This window comes from Eschscholzia californica, unplaced genomic scaffold (assembly GCF_041429995.1).
Source record: "Eschscholzia californica isolate CP2 unplaced genomic scaffold, dmEscCali1.0.p SCAF_6, whole genome shotgun sequence".
NCBI lineage: Eukaryota > Viridiplantae > Streptophyta > Magnoliopsida > Ranunculales > Papaveraceae > Eschscholzia > Eschscholzia californica.
This window is the reverse complement of record NW_028238483.1, coordinates 37,532,138-37,556,921: the sequence shown is the minus strand read 5'-3', so window position 1 is coordinate 37,556,921 and position 24,784 is coordinate 37,532,138. Positions and strand designations below refer to the sequence as shown.

The 24,784-nt window shown below is 35.1% G+C and overlaps 4 protein-coding genes across 4 annotated transcripts; 1 reads left to right on the top strand and 3 right to left on the bottom strand.

Moving 5' to 3' along the window:
- Positions 1–305: 305 nt before the first annotated feature.
- PGM (phosphoglucomutase) lies at positions 306–8,085 on the bottom strand. The gene is made up of 22 exons (XM_086646621.1): positions 7,225–8,085; positions 7,059–7,124; positions 6,858–6,902; positions 6,688–6,780; positions 6,540–6,592; positions 6,071–6,122; positions 5,904–5,972; positions 5,597–5,665; positions 5,026–5,148; positions 4,871–4,923; positions 3,709–3,787; positions 3,557–3,621; positions 3,414–3,481; positions 2,669–2,787; positions 2,501–2,575; positions 2,239–2,354; positions 1,585–1,726; positions 1,406–1,487; positions 1,272–1,318; positions 1,119–1,196; positions 941–1,046; positions 306–596 (listed from the first exon to the last, which is right to left on the bottom strand). Exons 1-22 carry the CDS (start codon positions 7,474–7,476, stop codon positions 529–531), a joined length of 1,920 nt encoding a protein of 639 aa, XP_086502747.1. The 5' UTR covers positions 7,477–8,085; the 3' UTR covers positions 306–528.
- Positions 8,086–8,205: 120 nt separating this feature from the next.
- Positions 8,206–12,700, bottom strand: LOC147534427 (polygalacturonate 4-alpha-galacturonosyltransferase-like). The gene is made up of 10 exons (XM_086646620.1): positions 12,159–12,700; positions 11,473–11,501; positions 11,318–11,377; positions 11,032–11,166; positions 10,859–10,928; positions 10,714–10,760; positions 10,220–10,554; positions 9,734–10,091; positions 9,000–9,578; positions 8,206–8,885 (listed from the first exon to the last, which is right to left on the bottom strand). The coding sequence occupies exons 1-10, from the start codon at positions 12,313–12,315 to the stop codon at positions 8,610–8,612; spliced, it is 2,046 nt and encodes a 681-aa protein (XP_086502746.1). The 5' UTR covers positions 12,316–12,700; the 3' UTR covers positions 8,206–8,609.
- Positions 12,701–14,197: 1,497 nt separating this feature from the next.
- Positions 14,198–17,485, top strand: LOC147534426 (junctophilin-like protein). The gene is made up of 7 exons (XM_086646619.1): positions 14,198–14,656; positions 14,772–14,803; positions 15,226–15,323; positions 15,462–15,544; positions 16,177–16,254; positions 16,348–16,446; positions 16,810–17,485. Exons 1-7 carry the CDS (start codon positions 14,567–14,569, stop codon positions 17,098–17,100), a joined length of 771 nt encoding a protein of 256 aa, XP_086502745.1. The 5' UTR covers positions 14,198–14,566; the 3' UTR covers positions 17,101–17,485.
- Positions 17,486–17,656: 171 nt separating this feature from the next.
- On the bottom strand, positions 17,657–19,590 carry LOC147534425 (protein STAY-GREEN homolog, chloroplastic-like). Its single transcript, XM_086646618.1, has 4 exons — positions 19,064–19,590; positions 18,805–18,978; positions 18,373–18,540; positions 17,657–18,285 (listed from the first exon to the last, which is right to left on the bottom strand). The coding sequence occupies exons 1-4, from the start codon at positions 19,193–19,195 to the stop codon at positions 17,962–17,964; spliced, it is 798 nt and encodes a 265-aa protein (XP_086502744.1). The 5' UTR covers positions 19,196–19,590; the 3' UTR covers positions 17,657–17,961.
- Between the last annotated feature and the right edge of the window lie 5,194 nt (positions 19,591–24,784).

Sequence of the window (24,784 nt, the reverse complement as noted above, 5' to 3'; positions counted from 1 at the left end):
AAAATAAATTGCCATTTCTTATGATAAACTCCATTTAACTACACTAGTTAGTTACTCAGATAGCTAAATGATACATTATGTGCAAGAAGAAAGAAGAACGATAATCAATGAGACATTTCTTTTTGGCATTGTAGGTTCTTACTTATATTTGTGGTTAATACATAGTTTCCTATAATTCGTGATTTCAACAGGATACAAGACAAGACAATAGTCAAAGTTATTTCATGTAAGATAATTGAAATTTTAAATTCTCCTGTTTTTTTTCTCGTTATATAAGATCGGTAATTCATTATCGTGCAAGAACCTTTAAAACAAGGAAATTCAAGTATATATTCTAAATATCCCAACATTTCACCTAGATCACGCAGGAAGAAGTGTTCATTATTTTATTTGTGCACGTAATAGAGGTAGGTCATTCTGAAACAAAATTGAACAGAAAAAAACATTGAGAGGGCGACAGAATAATGTAAAAGCTTTTCTATAAACCTAAATAGATAAATACTTCATGACTTGTGAGAAATAGACCTATCAAGTGATAACCGTCGGCTTTTCTCTTCCTGTGAATTCCTTTAGCTTTGAAACCGATAATGCCAAATCTACAAGGAAAAATATTTAAGACAATCAATCTAAATCTCGCATGTATATATACAAAGTAAGATGATTTTGCTATCTATGAAAAACAATTTCGATAACTGGCCTTATAAGACTAGGGCAACAAAGAAGTAAATGGTGGGTCAAACAATTGAGCTGGTGGCTTCACCCCTGAACCCCAAAAAGGAAATGGTGGGATAATTCCCACCCATTGCCGAAAAATGGTTTCCCAGGCCACACTTCAGGGTCACACATCAGGTTTCAGATCGTTTAATGCCAAGACTCTTTTTCAAGCATGAATATATACATACACACACTCTGTAACTATTGCAAATAGAAGTGACCTAACCTATCAACGGTTTGAGTGCAACTTGGGCATCCACATCGTGTTTCGAAACATCAGGTTCGAATTGTTCGATATAGATTCGAACAGTTGCACCAGCGGAACCAGTTCCCTGTGAATCAAGTATGTGTAAGAATTCAGACAAACTTAGGTGTATTAAATATATAAAAACTGAGAGACTCACCGATAAACGAAAAATAATTCTTGATCCATCTGCGAAAACAAATCGGATTCCTTGTTTGGATGCTACACTACCGTCAATCTGGAGTGTTGAAAATAATGAGTTTATGATGGTTTGAACGTCTAGAATGGAGAAACAAACAAACACACGACTTACTGGATCAGTGTAGGTAAAGTCATCAGCGAATTGGAGGGTGTAGCTCCCTGTAATTGGTATAGGTTGTCAGTCCTCATAACATAATTAGGTTAAAAATCTTGGACTGATTACAGATATGAAGAAGTGATATTTACCATATTTATCACCAGCTTTACTTTTGGAAATCAAATCTCTAAGATATTCCACCATTTTATTCGCTCCTAGAGATTCACATTCCTGAAAGAAACATTTGTTCAGATAAGACTTTGTACCAGTCAACTTACAATAGATTTGTCTAGTAATACATCAAGACAATAGAGATTGTGATGATTACCTCATAGTCGTATCTAGAAAAGAAATTCCTTCCATATGTTGCCCAATACTCTTTGACAACATCAGAAACAGAAACTAATTTCTCGCCAACCTTCTTGTCCTTGTTTCTGTATGCGATGATGGAAAGCCAAGCTAATACAGCCCTGTGAAACACAGTATCACCTCAATATGTTGATAATGAGCTCAAGGTTGCAAACAAGAAAAATTTAAGGCAAGTTAACTCATGACTTCTTTTCTATGTAATATGGGTAACCTCAGTTTTTATATTTATGCCATATCAGGTAGGACACTCATATCCTATACTTGCATACACATAGTCTCTTCAATGGTTATAACTTACATTTGTTTGATGCATCTTCTCTCCATAAACACCACTCATCAATTGTGCATACTCTAACAATAGTTTATCCAAAAGCAAGAGAACTGGAGTACAAAAAGCGAACCTAAGAAAACTGAGATAGTAGCGTACATGGTTATATACACACACGTTAATGACTATGTTTTGTGATTCTTTATCACCATGTGAAGCATCTCGTACTGGTTTCAGATACCCATAGACCCTTGTTATATAGGTTTCTCTGGATGCTTATCGTTCAGTTTAGTTTTAAGGATGGTATATATAACAGTGAAGATGAAGTTCGATATTGTGTTTTACCAGATACCATCTTTCTCACGGATGTGGTCAGAACCTGTTCCAAAACTTTCTTCACCACAGATTGACAACTTGTCAGCATCCATAAGATTCCCAAAGAATTTCCAACCAGTGGGAACCTGAAAATCCAGGAACACTCATTTAGGTCGACTTTCGAAAGAGAGATACAAAGTGTCCCATAAAATGTTTCCATCAGCACAAGAGAACATCAATTCCATAAATAGTTAAGATGTGTATGACAAATAACACCAACAATTTTTCACACCTCAAAGAATGGGAGTTTGAGTTTTTCGGCCACGCGATCGAGAGCTCCACTTGTTGGCATAGATCGAGCTAGACCCTAAAAGAAAGATATGTTCAAAGCAGAAGCCCATAGCCAACATTGGATGTTCAGGAAAAAATAGATGCAAGAAAATGGTATGAAGGATCCTACCTTGGGTCCGCTCTTAAAATATGGAATCGCATCTTGAGCATTAGCTGCAATTATAGCAACAGAGTCTGAAGGTGTGACAAAAAAACTTGTACCAAGAATCATGTTACGGTCACCATCACCTGAATAACAAAAGTATAAGAACAGTGCCTCAACAAAGATACACCCGACAGTCCAGATCTTTGACATCAAATTCAACCCAGAGACACACTTAACAAAGCAAAGGATATGGTCCAGTTAGTAATTGTTGGTGCTTTGACTAATAATAGAGTCATAGAGAAGATTGAATGATGCAAATAATAATTCCTTAGTAATTAAAAGAATAGTAATTCTACTAAAAATCTGATTAATAAGGGATTTGACATATTTTAAGAATGGTGCATGAAGTAATATTAAAGCTTATAAACAGTAACATTGTATCCACTCCCGTAACTCAAGAACTGCTAAGCAGGGTTAGGATAAAATGGAGAAGTATGATGATATCATGATAGTTGCATACCAGAAAGAGAGTGTTTTATTGAATATGCAACTCGCAGTAACCAATATCTCGGAGTGATACCCAACTCATGACAACAGTAAACATGAGTCGGGGATGAAAGGGAAAAATTGGAGAGGAAGCAAAAGAAAAAAAGAAGCAAGTATAAATGCTAGAACTTAGGACTCCTGAAATATGGGACATCGTCAAAACATTAGAAATTGGCAGTTTATGAGAACCATCAAAACAGAAGTTCTATTCTAATCATCTTACCATCACTTGCAGCACCAAAATCAGGAGCACTCTCTCCGTACATTATATCTACCAAATCCTTCGCATACCTATTTCATTCAGGCAAAATGTAAAAAATCTATAACGAAGGAAAGAACTTCATACAGCAGGTGTTACTTTCTTACGTAAGGTTGGGGTCAGGATGCCCATGCCCGAAATCTTCCAACGGTACGCCATTTGTAATGGAGTCCTACATGACAGTCTAATAGTTAAAGTCAACAATTTCATTAATATTTTGGATAGTTATTTTATATAGATGTAGGGATGCAAATATTACTGGTTTGGCTCCAAGAGTTTCCACAAAGATAGGTTTTGCATAAGCTCCTGTTACTGCATGCATGGCATCAAATGTAAACCTGAAAGTTACGGTAGTAGTAAGCAACGATAGATCCTACTAATAAAAGAAGCTATTATTAAGCACAATAAAGAAATCTATGAGAAAAACTCAAATCATTTATACTTATGGTAAGAATACTTTTGAGACTGATGCAGCAAGATAAACCACCAAGAAGGTCCATCATTAAACGGGACATAAACTCTGCATGGTATACAGCAGATGCTTGCGGATATTCACTGCCCAAGTTACCCATTATATGATGTCTATTCAGGCGTGGTATTCTAGTTAGCATACCTGAATATAATTAAAAAGGTATGTGCATGGATATTTGTACTTTAAATCCTTTTGATGGTTTCGAGTTTTCATACTATTTTTGGTAAAACTCATGTGGACCAATTATAACTTTCGTCCACATAATTATAATCTAAGAAGTTAGGGTAAGCATGCCCTGGGCCAATGATATTTGCAAAAATTAACAGTGTAAAATTCAGAGTGGTAATTCCAACCAGAACCCTAAGTTTTTAAGGTAAGCAAGCAAAATGATAGGCAACCAAATACAAATTCACAAGCATGAATAAGACAGAGAAAGCCGAGATAGCTACATTGAAAACAATAAAAATATTTAAGAACAATTTTGATCCTTCATTGAAGTATCACGAATCTATGACCATAATTCAAAGGCAAGGACTCCAAATTGATTAACCGAACTCCAACAAGCTTCAAGAATAACTGATAACTTTGGAAAGGGTTTCCTGAGTTTTCGCCAAGTAAAATGAGCTACATTAACTCCTAGATGAGGTTCAGAACTTCTGATGGTGATATGTCCAGTTCATAGTGAATAGAAAATGGATATATTAGTGACCATCTCACAAGGAACCCAAAAGTGTTGGCTTTACTGTATTCCATATGACAACATACTCTGACGATTACAGATGAAATCAAATTGGAAATTCTTTCCTTATATAAACATTTCTACATCCCTAAATTTATTAGAAGAAAAATGACAACATGAGGAGAGGAGGAGAGAAACACCATGATGGAATTTTATCATCATTGGCAAATAGTCAAATACATCAGAAACAAGTTTTTGCATTTGGCATACCTAAAGTCTGGCCGGCAGAGAAGGCGTCTAATAAGCGGGAAATCAAAGACCTCCTGCAAATACAGAAGGTAATCAAGCTCCAAGTTTAGTAGAACATATGTCGGTAAGACAGTAACCAATATAAAACATAATGACTAACAATTTTGTTTAGTTACCTCCATTAGCTCCTTGTAGTCAGAAACAGGATCTATTACTTCCACACTGAAACTTCCATGTTCTGTAATTCCTAGACGCGAGAGATCAACATCTGGAATGACTGCGGTCTTGATTTCAGAGATCTACAGATAGGATTATAAGCTAGCATTTCATAAATGGAAATATAAATTCACATCGCAATTGACACAACACTGGAAGGGGGAGAACACACAGTAGAAACGATGCAGAAATCATACGTGCAACAAAATTTATAAACCTAGAAGTATATCATATTAGTGGTAGCTCCATACCCACCCACCCCCAAACTAAAACTAGAGATTGCGGTTTCAACCCTCTCTAGTTGTCTAAATAGGTCTCTCTAAATCCAGCTTTAATCAGGGAGAACAAGGAATCCAGTTACATGGCATTACACACTATAATGTTTTTCATACAATATAAGTACAAAATCAAATAGAGGTGAAAATAATAGAGAACCACAAACATATTTGTGAATCTTTATAAATAAAAACGAAAATACAAATGCCAAGAATTATTAGTTATATACACAAATTAAGAAGGATAGATACATACTGAAAGAGTGTTTCCATAGATTTTATCCGTGATTGATTCAGGTGCAGGCTGACCACTACTGTAGTTGAACTGAAACAGATACAAGTTGCAACTTAAGCAGAAAATCAGTGAGTTGAAGAAGAGTCGTACAAAATCAAAAAAATTGTGCGACTAGTCAAATACAAGGAGTAAAAAGTCCATGCTTGCAAGAAGAGCTATACAGATTGTTGGTCTTGAAACCAGATGTATTATGAACCGATTAAGGCATGGAGGATGATTGATGGAGATCCTACGATATCGATAATATTAGAGCTGATGAGTTGTTCACCTTGATACCCCAATCATATTCAGGTCCACCAGGGTTATGACTTGCACTCATAATAAAACCACCATTAGCCTGTCTACAAGCAAACAGAGTAAGAGAAATGAATGAGCTAGCTTTACACAAGACAGCAGAAGCTGACTGCATGATTTGAGTTGAAAAAGTTATCTTGCCTTCTGCTTCCGAATGACCGCTGAAACAGCTGGTGTTGATAAAATACCATCCCTGCCAAGATAAAATTCGATACTCATTTTCCAAGACAGTGATTCATCAAGTATCAACAAGACTAAACTGAACAGTCCCTCCACTGTGGCTTGTTGGTACAGGTTACCACATATCTGAACCTAAGGTTCAATATAGGGCTCTAATCTAGATTCCGATGCTAAAGCATAAAAGTATCCAACTTAAATCAAATTTCTGTATTACTTAGATTACGAAGCCAAACTATGATTCCACTAAAAGAAAGCCTTACCGTCTCTACGACCCACTAGTTAGGCATTCTTTAAGAGATTAAACTTCGTTACATGATATAGAAATTGGCAGGAAGTTCAGTAAGGAGAAGCAAGAAAATTCTTACTCCAAGATACGTATGAAACACATAAAACATTTATAGGACCAACCAAATGAATTACAATTACTAACCTGCCAACTAGAATTTTTCCAACACCATTCCCTGCTGCAATTTTGATAATTATCTACAATTTTGTAAATGCATATACATTAATCTTGAAGAAACATAGGGGAAAAAAACAAATATAAATGTGACTTATTTAGCGGCCCGAAATTGAACCTGGGCAGCTTCCTTATTGAAGTATCGACCATCACCTCCTAACACCAACAAACCATCCTTGAAATCTTGGGGAGGCAAAGAATTAAACAATGCCTAGATAAAAAAAAAAAACAATGTTACATATAATGCAGAAACCCCAAAATCGAAACCCGAAAAATAAAAGCCAATACCTGGATCCAATTAGCAAGGTAGTTCTCTTGCTGAAAAACTTTAACCTGAGAATTCAAAACCAGAAATTTCATTTTTTTATCAGTGATAAATATCAAAGCAGCATTTTGCATGCCGAATACTAAAAACAAAATCAATTCTAACTGATCATAAGTTCCAAAGGAAATCCGCGAAAGGAATCGGAAGTATGAAACTAGAAAAACCTTTTTGCGGAGTCCACTCGTTCCGGTTTTTTGTCCTTCAATCGGTTTCGTCGGTACTGAATTGATCTAAACAATGCACATAAGAAATCAAAATAGTTAGAGCGACCTAAAATCAAACAAATTTAGAGAGAGAGAGAGAGAGAGAGAGAGGGAGAAAGAGAAAGACCTTGATTCCTTCAGGTTCAGCAACAGCAGTAGAAGAAAGTGATGAAGATGAAGAAGCCTTAACAAGAACAGAGGAATACTTCAATGATTTTCTGCTGCCGACTTTTGATTTAGAAAATGTAACTCTTCGAAGTTGAGAAGTAGAGAGAGAAAGAAGTGAAGTTGTTGTTGTTGTTGATGATGATGATGATAGAGTGAGCTTATTAAACGAAGAAGAGAAGATATGATCCAGTCTCATTGTACTAGAAGTCATGGCTTCCTTTTCACTTTCTCTCTCTAAAACCTCTCTCTCTCTCTCTCTCTCTCTCTCTAAAGGAACAGTTTCGAGGAGGAGTGATAAATGTTATAGTAGTTAAAGTGATGTTGTGAAGAAGAAGGTAGAGAGGAGAAAGATCCGTGATTCTGCGGATGACTGGGGGTTTGAGGAACTTTTCATGACTGCCACATGTTCCCAAAGCCGGATCTTGTCTATCCTTTTATTCCTTGGGAATTTGAATTTCTTATGAGAAAATCTATACTGTTTTGACTTGTTAGTCGATTGCCTTTGACCAGGTTTTATTTGGTTTCCGATCAATGACTAACTACCAACCTGAAATAGTCTTTCACGACGACCAACTAATGGCGGGTGAGCTGGTGACTGGCTTCACAAAAAAAAAATTGCTCTTTTTCTTCCTCCTCTCTCCACCTTCCACCACCCCGTTTAGTCGGGTGTCGCCTTCACAAAAAAATTGCTCCTTTTCTTCCTCCTCTCTTCCCCTTCCACCAGCACCACCACCCCCACCATCAACTTCAATTTACCCTGAACAATGGATACCCAAACAACACTTTTTGCCAAGTGAAAACGTACAAAACACATGTGACTATGTGAGCCTTTGACAAGGAAAATAATAAGTAATAGCTCTTCATAAGTTGCAAATGAATGGTGGACAAAAATCTCCAAAAAAAAAAGAAGTTTTGACAAGATGTTTAACAATAGGTCCTCTGAACACAAAAGGAATCACAATTTCAATGAAATACTGAACAATTTCGACTTACAATTTCAGTTCCCTCTTCATGATTCAGTTTCAAACTCAACCTCGTACAACCAAATAGAGAAATAGAATGAGTCTTCTTGCATGTCAGTAAGACAAAGAAATACATACAGCTTTTCCCAAGATCAGGGTGATTATAAAAGATGAACTCCCAAATTGTAAAATGAATCAAAATGAATTAACGTAGGAAGAATATATCGACCAATTGTTGAAGGATCTCACTGAAAACAGCAGCAACGAATCGAGCTCCACTTACCAATTCTCCAATCAGTACAGGTGGTATATTGGTTTCACGTTACAAAAGCCCATTCCAAAATCTTCGTGAAAAGCTCATCTCGTATCTTCTTTGTTATGTTCATTCGCTTAGGTTGCAATTTCTAAGATAAGGATGATTGTACTTGATATACTTGGTCCAGATTGGCTTGTACTTGGTCATTGCGATCTCCAACCATGGTTTCATGTTCCCATTGTAATGGACAACAGCTGCATTATCTATATCGGCCCGATCAATGCTTGGGTTGTATCCCAACCCGAGCACATGCCAGGATTTCTCCAGTGGATGTGTGAGTCCGTAAAATGTGATCAGTCCAGGAGGTAAAGTTCCAAGTTTCCAGAGTGTCCTCTCTTCATTCTGTATAATTTGCCAAAACAAAGACAAAGAAAAAAAAAATATCAGGAAACCATATCGGTTAGTTCAAGTGCAAATACTTTGTAGCATGAATCCACATTATAAAGCATTGGTTACCATGTTCTGCCACTTGTGGTAGATTCCTGTTATGTCCTTTTTCTTCCACACTTTGAGATCAAACATATTCATACCATATGCCCACCCACAAGCATTTGGATCGAAGTTCCTAGAGATTTGTGGGTTAGAGAAATTCAGATACTTGTCGAACCGGTGGAAGCTTTCCCCACATGTCTCGACTGCACCATTAACTTTCCCGTGAAGATTAACTGCCCACAATCCAGTCAAGTCCTTCTGGACCACAATGTCGTCATCAAGAAACAAGATCTTATTTAACTTGGGATATACCTGTGGGAGATAGAACCTCAGATGGTTCAACATGGACAGATATTTAGGGTTCCTGTATTTCAAATTGGAAGAACCGGTTGTGGATTGATCTGCCTTGAAATAATACTCTTTCATAGCAGCAGACTCAAGTTGCCTCAGAACTGGGCAGTAAGATGAGTTTAGCCATTTGAATTCATCGACATTCTCAACATGTATGGTGGCTTTTCCGGGTGGATTCAACAAAAACCACATATTCATGGCTCCAAAGTTCAATTTATCAGTAACAAGATGGAACACATGTTTTTCTGGCTCCTGAAATTCAGTCCGGTAAATTTTATCATGTCAGATCACAATACAATATTTAAAATAGAGGATTTCTAATAACTCGGACATGCTACAAATTTATCTCAAAGCTAGATTAAGAAGTGGTGGACGACAGTGAGAGAAGATATGAGTCACTTGTTCACCTTGGCATTCCTGATGGTTGAGTTGACCACGACCGATGCGGCCAATACATTATCAGAAAAAAGGGCATAGTGGTAAAGATCAGGATTTTCCAAATTCTCACTCCTGGGAAATTTTCTTTTCTCCTGAGGAAGAAGGTAGTAGCCTATTGTCAAGCGCATTGATAGACAGTGAATCCCATTTGGAAGAGTCTTTGCTGCTAACTGGCTGAGAAATGTGCTTTGCTTCTTCAAGCTCCTCACTTGTTCATCTGCTGATTGAAGCATTGCTCTGAGCTTCCTAGTTACCAACTTGCAGTCATAGAGTTCTTCTCTTGATTTTGATAGAGCTTGACCCATAGCTTTGATTTTCTCAGGTGCACTAGAATCATGGGCATTCGATGAAGTACAAAATGAAGAACGGTCAACCAAAATACGCAAATAAAAATGCATAGCTCATAATTGCATATTATAGGAAAAAGCTGACTAAAAGAGTAATTTAGAGTAAACCTATGAGGTAAGTCCACATCAGTAGTCACATCTCCAAGTGCACGTTGACTTTCTTTTAGCCTAGCCATAAGTTCATTGTATAGCTCAAGCTTGTTCTTCATCTTTGCAATGCCTGAATACACCCTAGCCATTATCATTTGATCCCGCATCAAACGTACAGTTGTATCAGAGTTTTCATTCTCATTATCTTTCCTCCAAATGCTATACTTCCCTAAAACTGCAGAATCAACAGCTTTGGAGCGTTCTATAGCTGCATTTTCTAATTTAATGATAGCTTCATCATCTTGCTGGACCAACTGGTTTGCCCTCTCTTCACGCCTTTTCTCTCTCAATTGCTACGTGAAGCATGAAATAATGGATAAACAAACTTTTCCAATGTGAAGCCAAAAATTGAACCCAGGAAAGCATTGTTTCATTTTTCAAATTTTTTCTGAAGGGTCAAATTTGGACAAGTATTCTTATTTCATAGTAAAATTCTAGGAGAAAAAAGTTACCCGTCGAAATTGTTTTGCTGGTGTATCAACAAATGGAGGACGATCCTCTGCATTGTAAAAGAAATTGGAACGTCTTATCAATATAAGAAAATAAATGATAACGATGCACAAAGAACATAAAGAGGCCTCCACTAAAAAGACTTACCAGGTTTAACAACATTTTCCTTGACCTTTTCAGAGGTTACTTGAGCCACATCTAAAACTGTCTCTTTTGCCTTCATCAGGGATCAAAAGAATAAAAGGTAAATGTCTAGGTGATATGAGATATCATATCAACACATGAACACAAAAGCAATACTAATATATTGTCATACCAACCTCATCAAAATCGGTGTTACTCTGATCAGAACTGTCAGAACCAACAATTTTCCAAGAAGAAGAGGAGTTCTTTCTAATATTATCAAGACTCCATGGTCCTAAGTCACGTGTGTTTGCAGTAATGGTGTCAATGACCTATAACACACGGTTGCATAGTTTTAGTAAGTCAACATAAATGACCGTAGATAACATACTATCAAATACTATAACGCATCTATCTATATCAAGAGCAAAAACATTTGCAAAACAAACTTGATTGGTTTCATTTCCGTCTACTTCCACTTGCCTCCTTTGAAAAAAGGCTTTTTAAGTGTTGCACGGCTAGTCGCTCCCTCCAATCTACAATCTGCACCAAACTCAAGAGAATTTGACTATGTGAGTATTCAATAAAAGAAACATGCTAAACCCAGAAGCATACAGAAAAGTACGTCAACTGAATACCTGACTATCAGTTGTGACATCTTTTTCATCTGCATAGAGAATTAAAGCAACCATCAAATCCAATATAAATCGAACAAACTAAAACCATAAAAAGGGAACATCACCATGATGCTTGCTACCAAAATCCAATATTGGGGCTACAACATGGATCATATAGTGAGCTCTTTTATTTTAACAAAGAATCAACGTAACAAGCTCAAACCATTCGTCTCTAACCTTCCACTCCTAATACAAGACGAGGTTGTCATTTTATAAGGACATAGTAAAACTCGAACCCTCACCCTCGTCCCCATAGTGAAAGACAACCATGTTACTATCCAACTAAAGTGAGATTCATGGTTGTCAATTTTTTTTCCATCACCAAGATGCGTCTTTTAGAGTTTAGGACAACAAATGCTGAAACAGAGGCATTACAGAAACCACTACTAGAAATTACATATAATTACAACCTTAAGGTCATTTTTTGGATTATATAAAAGATGGAATTGATATCAAAAGCTTAAAAACCAGAAAAGCACTTTTACATAAGTCAGGTGTTAATTCTGATTAATAGCCTAACAAAATTAACAATTTGAGCACTAATATATATTTGATACAAGTACAACTAAAGATCTGAATAGTAGTATAAAAGACTAACCAATAATCCAGATTTTAACAAAACAAAGAATTTAGTTAGATTTACAAACCGGTGGAAGAACTCAAATGAAGACCTCGCCCAGTGAGGAAAATCAAAGGGGCAAGCACTGCGAAGAATAGAAGACCAATGAAAGGCAGACGGCATCCACAAAAACCCCCATTTTTCTTCTGAACGCCTGCCGCATTGGAGCCGCGCTTCAATGCCATTGCGAAACAAAACCTAGAGAGAGAAATTTCGTGAAGAGAAAGTTGATTTTAACAGATCTAATGCTAGTGACAAGAATTGTTCGATTACAATCATGAAATTACATAATGAAACGATCAGAAATTTGAGGAATTGGATGAGATCGAAGTCTGTAAGAAAGGGAAAAATGAGAGGAAGATGAGAATGTTATGAGTGAGAAGAATCGAGTGGAAGTAAGAAAGGGAAAATTGAAAAGAAAGTAGTAGAGAAGAGTAGTTTGGAATTAATTAGATCTGAGAGTGGGGGGAAATTGAAGTAATTTTGGGTGCTCTCTAGACTTCTCTCTCGTGTGTTTTGAGTTACCCCTCCCTTTTTTTTTGTTGCAACGAATTACCTACGGGTGGGAATTGGGCGGGTATAGGCGTCCATGCGCATTTGAAGCATCGGGTCGGCACGGGTCAGGCACCAAATTTAACTGGCTATTAGGGTAAGCGGGTTAAATTGGGCGGACAATTTTGAAATTCGCCTTGCCATTAAGAAGCTCGGGTAATTCAGGTATGGACGAGTGGTAGCGGGTAAGCTCATAACTTGAAAAATTACACTTTTTCTTCTCCTTCTATAAAGCTCCAAACACCTTTCCTAATTCTAAAGAGACAAATTGTGATTAAAACTAACATTATTTGTGTTGTTCCTTTTAGGAATTAAATCTCCCATTAATATGAAGAATTCTCATGAGATATAATATAAACTTATCCCACTTCTTTCTCCTTCAAAGCCAAACATTACTTCAGTAATCTCCTAGGAATTCTCTTGGGTCATTGCAAAACAATGCATTGGGTTCGTATGATTGTCCTTCAACATATTGTTTACCATCTTAACTAGGCGTAGCAACATGGACGGTTGGGCTTCGTCAATCTAAAAAGTTGGTGTAATTTGGTTGGTTATCATAGGGTGATGTTAAGTGGGTGCGGACATAGGCGGGTGCGCGGGTAAAGATTTTAATCCATGTCCGTCCACCAAGACTTGACGGGCTGGGCGGGTTGTGTCTGAGATGGGCGCGGGCGTCCATGGTCCTCATTGGGCTCGGGTGCCCGTGGACGGGTGCGCGTTCATGAGCAGAATTCCTACCCCTAGAGTTACCCCTCTTGGCAAATTAAACTTACTCCCTAGGGTGTATAATTTCGAGTTCAAAACCATCTTCTCTTTTCTTCGCATTAATCACTCGATCAAATTAAACGTACTCCCTTTTTAATGTTTAATTAGAAAAAGGGAGTGTAATTTCAGTTGTTTCATTTTTTTCAATCTGTTATCTTTCAAGATGTTTACCTAATCTTACATTGAGTGGTTTCCTTGCATATGTTGTTCGAGATTTCAGTTTTGAATTTTAAATGCACTTAAGAAGTTAATCTTTTTTATGAACTTAAATGACTGTTTGAAAGAAATTATGGGAGTTTTCACGGAATTTCCAAAATTTATCTTGATTGTAGTTGTTTTAACATCATATGATGTTTTGTGAATTCATATCATTAATATTTGTTTGTTGCGGGAATTTTTATTATTGTTTACATGAAGGTGATGAATTGGAAAACAAGGTGTGATGCAACAAATGGTGGCCATGATGGTTGTGGTGGTAGGGGGTGAAGATAAAGATGATGACAGTGGTTATGGCGGTAGAAGAAGATGAAGAAGATGGTGGTGGTTCTCATTGAAAATGGAGTTGGCACAATTGTTGTAAATGACGGTGTAAAGAAGGAAACCGTCTTTAGCTGGAGAAATAAAAATGTAAAGAACAGTATTTTTGTCCTGATTTACATTTATGATTCACACACATACTGAACTGAGGGTTAACGTTTTCCGTCTACTTGGGGTGTATATATTCGTTGTTTACAAAAATAGGGGGTTTCCATATAAAACTAGGGGTCAATGTCAAAAAATCTCTCACATGCAAAATGCGGCATGTACGGGACGTTTCACGTTCGTCGTTGGGAGTTGGGACAAACTATATAAATACGTCAAATTCTAAAGGGTAATTTTGACATACACTATAAGCGCGCGTCGGCAGGAAGAAGAACTGGAAAAAGAAATCATAAATCGAAGAGTTGAGTAGTGGGGAAGATTAGGCCGATTTCACGATCCATTTTGTCCGATCTGATAAATGATGAAGAAGAGATGGATTAGGAATTGAATTGGATCTGATTCGAAAAAGAAAAATCCCTAATTTCTCAATTCCAGAATTCTAAATCCAATCTCAAAAGAAGAAGAAGAAGAAGAAGAATGGCGAATAATAGTAATCCGTCTTTTCTACCTGAAATCGGACCAGATGGTATCGCAAGAGAATCCCCTGTCATTGCTTATACCGAAAAGGTTTCTCTCTCTACTTTCTCCCTCTTCTATTTGTAAAATTGCTCCATGAAGATTGAAGAAATGTAGAGTTCAAGAACTCTATTTCTGGTTTTAACTTTCTTTGTTTTGATTTCAGATAATAGCAGCGGAACAGCTTCAACTTAGAAAGTATGATTTATTCTCTTTGATCATTTCCTTTTTCTTAACCTCTTGAATCCGAATTTATCCTTTTATCTGCTATCAATTAATCTCTTCAATTCCTGAGTTCGATTCAGAAATACCTTGATTTGTAGTTTCTTAATATACACCTGGATGAATGAATTTGAACTTATCGATTCAAGTTTGTGATAGAATTAGGGTTTATGTTTTTGATTTGTATGCTTATAACATTTGATTCTTTAAATGTGATTAACATTCAATGCAGTTTTAGAGATCATCAATTTAGTAAAGTTTAACATGGAGTAGTACTTAATCTTTAATCTGCCTCTTAATGTAATATTAATTGCCCAATCTAGCTGCATTATTATACTTAAATCTCGATGAATTAGTAATGTGAGTTTTTCAAGAAAGAACTTTTTTTGATGGCTCAGATATATAGAAGAAAATTATTCTAAAATACGCGATGTTGAACGAGAGCTATCGAACCTTAATTTGGAGTTGAAACTCACAGCTGGTCCAAAGAAAGCAGGTTTCGTAGTTTCTTGGATATTTTGGTTCTTGTTTCTTCCGTTTGACTTTTGAATCTTTCTTTTTGGAAAATTTAATCTATAGTATTCTATTTGCGTAAACTGATTGTTACTTTCTTTAATATGGCATGATCTGTAAGCTCTCGAACACATGCGCAAGAAAATAGAAATTTCAACAGAGAGAATACGTCTTGCTAAGATAAAGGAAGAACAAGCTCGAAAGGTTCGTTTTGTTTTCTGTTGCTCTTTTAGATGTGTTTGATGGAGATGATTACTCTTTATATAATTTTCATCTTACAACTCCTTCTTCCCTAAATGGCAATTTTACATTCGACTAACTTAATTTTCTATAAGGAGCACTTTCGTGGTTGTTCTAAACTAGTTAGGTAAATAATGTTTTTTAAAATAATCCCGTTGTTTCATTTCTGTTCATGATGGCTAATGGAGTCTTTACACTGGATAACAAAATACGTATCTGAGTTTCGAAGGGAAATAACCTATAATAAATAATAGATAATAAATCAGCACATTTGAACTGGCAGTACGTGTCTCCTGCATGAAGGAATTTACATCAGTAGACCGAAGGTTCCTACTTTGATTGGTAGGGAGTGCATTGTAAATGATACTGAGAGGATAGACGTAAGGGTGTGCGATCCGATCTTATAGCGTTCATTTACGCCCTATTTGATGATAATGATCCATTTGAAGAATTTGAAGCTCTCATGTGAACATTTATGTCTTTCTTCGTCACTATCTGATACATATCGTATATCATACATCATTCGTTGGATACATTCTCTTTTTTATTCTTTATATTTTTAGTAACTAATTTTTAGGATCTCTAGTGCATTTCAGGCATGGGAAGAAGCATCAAAAGTTGTGAAAGAGGAGGAAGCACTTAAGCAGAAGCTTTGTGATGATCTAAATCAACTGGTATGTTATTATATTTGTAGTTCTTGCATCGGTTAGATTTTTGAGGTTAGTTGTTTGTTTGCTAAGTCATGTTATATTCCATTCCTTGGGTAGGTCCAAGAAAGCAGTAAAACCCAATATTCTAGGCTGGAGGAATTGAAAAGACGACTTGAAGCTATGAACCCAAACAGGGCTTCTAGCTCTGACTCATCTGTAAGTTGTCATTTTTTTTTTAATTATCGTGCCCCATATCTTCCAAGCTATTCATATGGCACATGAGCAGATGGCAATTGTCAGCATCACACTTTTCCATTGTAGGCACCCAACATGTATCAAACAAACGTGGGAATGCTATAAACCCCAACTCTTTTAATGGTTAATTTGGTTTAGATTCATCATATATCCACATTATAGATTTTTTTCAGCTTAGAGCCTTAGACTTCAGTCAACCTTCGTTTGTAAGCTGACATCAACAAATTTTAGAGATTTTATCCGTAGATTTTGACCAAATGTTGTTGGTGTCAGTTAATGCTACCATACTGCATTCTTACTTTCATCGGTTCTTTAAACATATAGGATGTGAAAGTAGTACAACAGAACAGCACAACAAATCCAGATGTTCAGTCCAAATCTCAAATGGCAGAACCATCAAATGGTCCAGTGCCTGAAAATGCACACAGACAAGGAAATGGACCCGCAGTAGTTAACGGACACAATCAACAGGCATCTACCGAGGGAGAAGGAAGAGGAAAGAAGAAGCTTGTAAATCCAGGAAGAGGAGGAAAAAGCGGGTTTGTGCTCAAGGGTAGAGGAGCTCCAGGGTCAGGATGGACAGGTGCTGGTTTTGATGTCGATGGTAGTACTTGATCTAGTGGAGTTCTTAACCTAGAATCTCCTATATGTGCTGAAGTTGATCAATTAGCGGTGAAATTCCAGTCTCTTATAGTTTCCGTGGTTTCTTTTTGCAATCTATGTTCTTTCTGCAGATATAACCATAGATTACTGAACTCAAAACTGGGTAAATCTTCTTTTCTTCTGCTGCTTTAGATGTCCAAACCATATGAAACTCTCGATAACCTAATCTGTTCTCCTTTTGCGTCTTATTGATGCATCTTTTTTTTTTTTTTTTTGTTAACAACTTAGATGCATCTTTTTTAGTTTATGTGAAATCTAATTCAGACTCAAAACTAGCACAATATAAGATATTCTGTTTTCCTATTGATGAATCTAATTTGTTTTTAGTCAATAGAAAGATGATGTTTCTTGTTGTTTCAAATAATGATGTCTTAATCCTCGACTCATTTTTATGTATGATATAAATGGACATCAAAATCTTTTGAGTCAGTTATTTAGATGAATAAGAGACAAGAGTCGGAAATCTTGTAAGAAAAAGACATTCTAAAACTAAAACACTATCCCTGTGTATACAATCCTATGCCATACTTAGAGAATCAAATGAACGTCAGACGATAAATCTTAGTCATTTTCACATAAGTTCTATTATAATCGTGTACACCTAGCCAACACATGAAGCAACGAAAAAACAGATACATAATCAGGTTTGTATTTAGGTTAGGATTACAGTAGAAATATCAATATTACCTGCATCCTCTAACAAATTATATAGATGACTATTTACATTTTGCACAGCATTTACTTTGAAAGAATTGAATTCCATCTGGAGCATATAAGCACATAAGTAAGATGTTTCACTCTCATCAACAAGGGTTACTGTTGTTGTAAACCTTCATGAGTCCCGGTCGAATCTAGGTTTGGATCAGGGAAGTCTTGAGACCATGGGATCAAACTAGTTGGAGGAAAACAACATGTGCAATCTTCAACACATGGTTCGGGTCTAACCGGATCCTCTTGGTAATGGGTAGGCCCAAAATCTTCATGGGCCGATGCAGATGCATCTCTTAATGGGCCCCAACATTCCACCCTATTGAATTCAGGAATACTTGAATGAAAATATACCCAAACTAGTGCTTCTTCTAGCTCTGGATAGTTCTGAAATAAATTCCCATCTCCATGTACAAAAGCTTTTAGTACCTGTTCATATTTTGATTTAAGGTCAATCAAGGTCCCAATTGAGTGATTTTTTTAAAGAGAGAAAGTGTTAGAGAGAGAGAGAGATACCACAGGAAGTTCTTTTCTGAAGATATAGAGTCTAAGCTTAGCAAAGAGATCCAAAAGAAAGTGACCACCACTAATATGACAATGAACATGAAGAGACATTTTTCCTTTTACTTTCTTCCATTCTGCTACTACTTCATCTCTCTGAAACTTATTATACCATCCTTGTAACTGATTCAATCAAAGTCAATTCAATAATTAAGTTAACTAATTAACCATAAAAAATGATTAATTATCTGTTACAAGGAATTTCTAAACCTGGGTTTTTGTTGAATTTCGCTTTTAATCACCCATTCTTATGAATTAAAAATTGGGATTTCTGATCAATATGAATAAAGATCTGATTTTTCTTTTTAAGGGATTTTTTGTTTATTACCATTAAAATAAAAGATTTGAAAACTCTGGGGGGTAATTAAGAGAATTGAGTTTTATTACCTGAGATCCATCAATTGTTTGAGAAATAGCAAGAGTGAGTTTAGAAGTAATATCACTGTGGGTAAGTGTATAAGTTCTTGGTAGATTACCAGGGTGTTTCTTTTCATCTACACCCAAAAACAATACTTTCAGCTTTGATGCTTCAAAGATAGCTGGTCCAAATAATCTAGCAACCTAATTCAATCAAAACCCACAATTCAAAACCCATAATCTAGAGAGAGAAAGTAATATCTACAGAGAGAAAGTAAAAGTCACTTACAGGAACAATAGATCGGTTGATCTTCTTAAAGGAAGGATTTTTATGGATGAAAAAAGAGGTATTTTTATTAAGATCATGAGAAAAAGGTTTGATTTGTTTTGGGAGAAGAAACAGAGTAGCAGTAAGAGCCATCTCTGATTTCTCTCTCTTTCTTCTATTCTCTCTCCCCAAAAGAGATAAAACTATAATTCTTAACCTGAAATTCTTCACTATTTTAGGTCAAAATAAGGTCCCAAATTTGAAGGAGAAGAAGAAGAAGAGAAATGATTAAATTAAGGTGAATCTTCTACTCCATAATAAGGTTAAGTTGCTTATTAGGTGATTTTTGATGGAGTTTTCGTATAGGGTTAGAGTTTCTTGAATTGGTGTAGACGGAGAAAGAAGTAGAAGAAAATAGAAGCGTGTTTGAAAAGAAGTTAAATCAGAGGGTGACTTTTAAGTTGAGTACTCCTACAAGTTTGGTAGACGTTTAATCACTTTACTTGAGACACGTTGCTTTTTAGGTTCTTGCCTTTGTTATCATTGACATCCCCCTAAATAAACTCAACGGTTTTAATAAGTTTCAAGTATAATAATTCAATGGCAGGTGATTTGGGGCATATACACAAAATCTAGGGACTTCAAGATTTAGGGTCACCTTAGGGGGGTAGTGGAGCAAGACTTTCGCGGACTCTTGAGAGTCCGCGAAAGTCTGAGGCATTCAAATCCAGACATTTGAGAGTCCACGAAAGTCTGAGGCATTCAAATCCAGACATTTGAGAGTCCACGAAAGTCTGAGGCATTCAAATCCAGACATTTGAGAGTCTATGAAAGTCCGAGGCATTCGATTGTAGACAAAATATGTCCCAGACTTTGGTGGACTTCATAGTTTGATGAATTTGTGAAGGATTTGGGACAAATTTGGAAGCCAAAATGTCTTTCAAAAAACAAGAGACATTTGAAGTTCATTATGTGATCAAACAACAATAATAATATTAAAATAATAAATGTCTACCAAATGTCCATTCAATGTCCACAAATATTCACAGATGTTTACGAAAGTCGAAAAATATATTTTTGAAATGTTAGTATAAATATATTATTTCATGTGATTAAACAATAATAATAATATTAAAATAATAAATGTCTACCAAATGTCCATCAATGTCCACCAATATTCACAGATGTCTACGAAAGTCGAAAAATATATTTTTGAAATGTTAGTATAAACATATTATTTCATGTGATTAAACAATAATAATAATATTAAAATAGTAAATGTCCATCAATGTCCACAATATTTACAGATGTCTACGAAAGTCGAAAAATATATTTTTGAAATGTTAGTATAAATATATTATTTCATGTAATTAAAAAATAATAATAATATTAAAATAATAAATATCTACCAAATGTCCATCAATGTCCACAAATATGCACAGATGTTTACGAAAGTCGAAAAATATATTTTTGAAATGTTAGTATTAATATATTATTTCATGTGATTAAATAATAATAATAATATTAAAATAATAAATGTCTACCAAATGTCCATCAATGTCCACAAATATTCACAGATGTCTACAAAAGTCGAAAAATATATTTTTGATTAGCACAAATATAATATGCATTACACATTTTGTCAATGGACTCAAGATCTTAAAATGTCCCCAGGACATTTTGTCTATGGATCAAATGTCTTGAAATGTCTATAAAGACATTTTGTCTACAAACTCTCAATGTCTTGAAAATGTCTATGAACACATATTGTCTACAATAACTCATCCGAAATGTCTTGAAATGTCTACGGGACATTTTGTCTATGAAAGTCCCGCTCCACTCCCCCCCCCCCCCCCCCCCCCCCCCCCTCCCCCCTTAGTTTGATCCAATTGAGTAACTTATTTGGTTAATTTGGTTTTTGCCTCCAATATGTAACTTACTTGCTATTTGATATATATATATACTAGGCATAATCCCCGCCCTACGGGCGGGGAAATGCCTTTTAAGCCAAATATAGAAGCGATATTTGAATATTTAACTTTGCTCTTTTTCTCCGCGTATAATATTTTCTCATTGTAATTTTTAACTTTTCAGATCGTCTAAATATATGTGTAGTATTCTAGAAGTATAAGACGTAATTATCTTAAGGTATTTAAGGTTTAATTTGAGCCTACAAAACCATTTGACGTTCTTAAATCTGTTAAGAAAATATATTTCTCGCTACCGTGATGCTCATTACAACATAAATGATGAAATTTTTCCATACCATTGCTTAACGAACATACTTGATTTACCACGTGCATCTGAATTAACATCAGCCGTGTCCTATCAATCCACCATATACAAGAAAATCACGAAACTGTATCAAACTTATTCAAAAATATGAACAACAATTTACATCGAAGTAAATAGAAATGTTCATTTTGATCAGATTATCTTGTTTGACATATATTGATATAAGTATGTTAGGATTCTGATTAAAAATTTAAAGATCAAAATACCTGAAATCGAATAACATTTATCCATTTGTTACCTGTGGAGTATTTTTTTTTTACTAAAAGGGAAAGATAAAATAAGTTTTTCAGCATAAAAGATCGAGTTAACGCAAGATGCTAATTAAATGAAGTTCTTAGACCGATGTTGTTAGTCCTATTTATCCACCCTATAGATGAAAATCACAAATTTTGATCTAATATACGCAAACTAAGATGCACAACCATGACGATCAAAGTAAACAAAACTATTTGTTGTGTTAAATTATCTTGTTTGACATATATACGCAAACTAATATGAACAACCATGACGATCGAATAAAAACCTAAATCTAATTGTTACTTAATTAGGTTGAACTCCTGAAAGTGTCATATGTTCAACATAAAACAAAACACCAACAACATTTATAGTAGCTTCATTTAACGTTGTTCATGATTCAAAATCTCTTTGTGGTATTTCAACACACAGTTCGTGACATTTACCCATTCACCACAAAATGAGTAAAGATTGAAGATAGAATGTTGAATATAAATACTATCATTAAAAATAACCAATTTACGAACATGGGTTTGAATATATTGCACTTGTTTAATACATCTAAAACAACAAAAGGGAATGTATAATTATTAGGAAAAACTGAGTTTTTAAGTATATGGATGTAAATGGTTTTAAGATAATTAGAGTGAGAGAAAGATCGAAAGAAAGAGTTACAAATAAAAACAAGGATAGAACATGAGAAAGATATAAACTACAAATGGAATTATGCAAGAAAGACTTATGAGAAAATATATTTACCTGGTAAGTTGGTTTATCATGAATAAGCTCTATGTAAACCAAAATTACAGTCAACGGTCTAAAGAATGAACAAACTAATTTGTATGTAACATTTAATCAAGGAAATTCCAACCATAAGTTCAAACAAATGGCTAAAAATTGAAGAAGAACACGTACTGAACTTAATTTGTGACAACTCCATAACTAAACTAATTAATTTCTTAGGAGGGGATGATAATAAGTGAGAGTTTCAGATAAACGAAAAGTAATGAAGAAGCTTGCAGGGAAAGAAAGAAAAAGGTTGCGAAAGGCGATGAATTGAGAAATTACACTGCGGGAGAACCTTGTAGGGGTGTCTTTTAATTTCTTCGCAAGAGATGCACACTCTTGATTAAAGAACAAATGATATATCTAGTGATCCTCCTATAACAGATGGCTTACCCAGTTTTAGTTTCTACCTTTTACTTGGCAAGCTCCTAATTTTTAAAGTTTCAAGGAATCTAGTGCTTGCAACATTTTCAACTTTAACAAGTTAATAGGTCTTGTCAAGATAATTTTGAATGTTTCCGTATTTGTTGCTCATTTTGCCAAGGTAATTTTGAATGTTTCCGTATTTGGTGTTTTTTTTGCCTAGACTATATTGCAAAACAAAATGGTCTAAAACAACAAGAAGAAAAAGCTTAGTATAAGAAATTTTAGTTGCGTTTGTTGTACATAACAATTTCGCTAAACAAAGAGTCTCACTCACACGGTAAGATGGGTTTAAGATACGACTACCAACCTGGATAATCCTGCAGCGATAGGAAAACAATGTTTAGTATAAGGAATTTAAAGTGCAAAAAAAAAAAAAAAAAAAAAAGATCATATCTTCTTTATGCGGCGGCTAAGTTCACCTCTACAAAATTTCAAGTAACTGGCCACACACTCTATCGTCTTCCCGTTGTACATCTTAGTAATTGAATCCTTCTCTACGAGTTAAAGTGGTAAGCCTAGTAGCGGAGGATATTAACAAACATATTTAATCTTTAAGCTAAAAAAATGATAACTCAATTCGAATTGAAAATCTTGATATGTACTTCACTGATAGGATCTCTATTTTTCTTATCTGCATACTTCAACTGTAACAAAACAAGAAGCTGAAGGATTTGGTGGCAAGAAATTCGAAGAAAAAATTGTCATGCATGCAATGAATCAAAGACCAATTTATTTCACGGGAGAAAGGAGAAATAGAAATTGTTCACTTGTTCGTAATTTTTTGTCATTCTAAATTGGCGATGAAGAAAGTTTTGTTAGTGTGACTTTGAATACTTGAAAATTGTGTTTAATTTTGAGGAGAAATGGAGTTGGGTTCCGAACTCTCGGATTTACAGATTTGGGATTCATGAGAGAAAAAAAAGGAGGAAAAACCAAAAAATAATGACAACATGGGAATTTGATTTGTGAGAAATAAAAATTGTTCACCTGTTGGTCATTTTTTGTCATTATAAACTGGTGATGACGACAGTTTTGTAAGTGTAACTTTGACTACTTGAAAATTATGTTTGATTTTGAGGAGAAATAGAGTTGGGTTTCAAACTGGGATCTACAGATTTGAGATTCATGACGGAGGAGAAGAGGAAAAGATAAAAAACCAAAGAGTTGTGACAACGTGGGAATTTAATTTGTGAGAAGTGGGACATTTGAGAGAAATGAAGGACCTATACGGTTGGATTTTACTCGAGGTGGCGTATTATATGGTATGATTTATGAAAGTGGGAAAATAGAGACATTAGTCTCGCACCATAAGAGTTAACTTGATCAAACATATATAATTTTTTAAGATTTTTAGTTCATATCATGTTATACATGGAAATCAATTATTATTTCAAGGTTCTTACGAGTTAATTAGTATTAATTGTACGACAACCTCTTAGTATTCTCCTGTAGAATTTTTCACATGAGTTGGAAGCCTTGACCCTATTATCATTATTTGTCCATGCACCAACAATGAAATTTGTAATTCATCGATTAAAAATTCATCTAGATCTTTTGACTCTTCAATATAGCATTCGACATAACAGGGATTTGGAGTTATTGATATAATAACTATCCATCAGAACATATTTAATTTTTTCACTTCGAAATTTTCCCAAGCAGACTGTGCAAAGATAGAAAGATGTAGTGAGAAATTTCGAATGAAGTTTTATATATGAGAAATTTCATATGAAGTTTTATATATTCTAAAATCCAAAGAAACTAAAATGGCCGGTGTTTCAAGATTTAAAAAACTAAGGGAGAAATAGACAAATTAGAATAAAATTTGATATATGTGGGAGGAGTAAGTAGATATTAAAATGAGAAATAATTACAGTGAAATTAAACTAAGGGAGAAATAGACAAATTAGGATAAAAATTTGATATAATGTGGGAGGAGTAAGTAGATATTAAAATAAAAAATAATGGAAGAGGGAGAGATAAAGATGGGGGGATAACAAT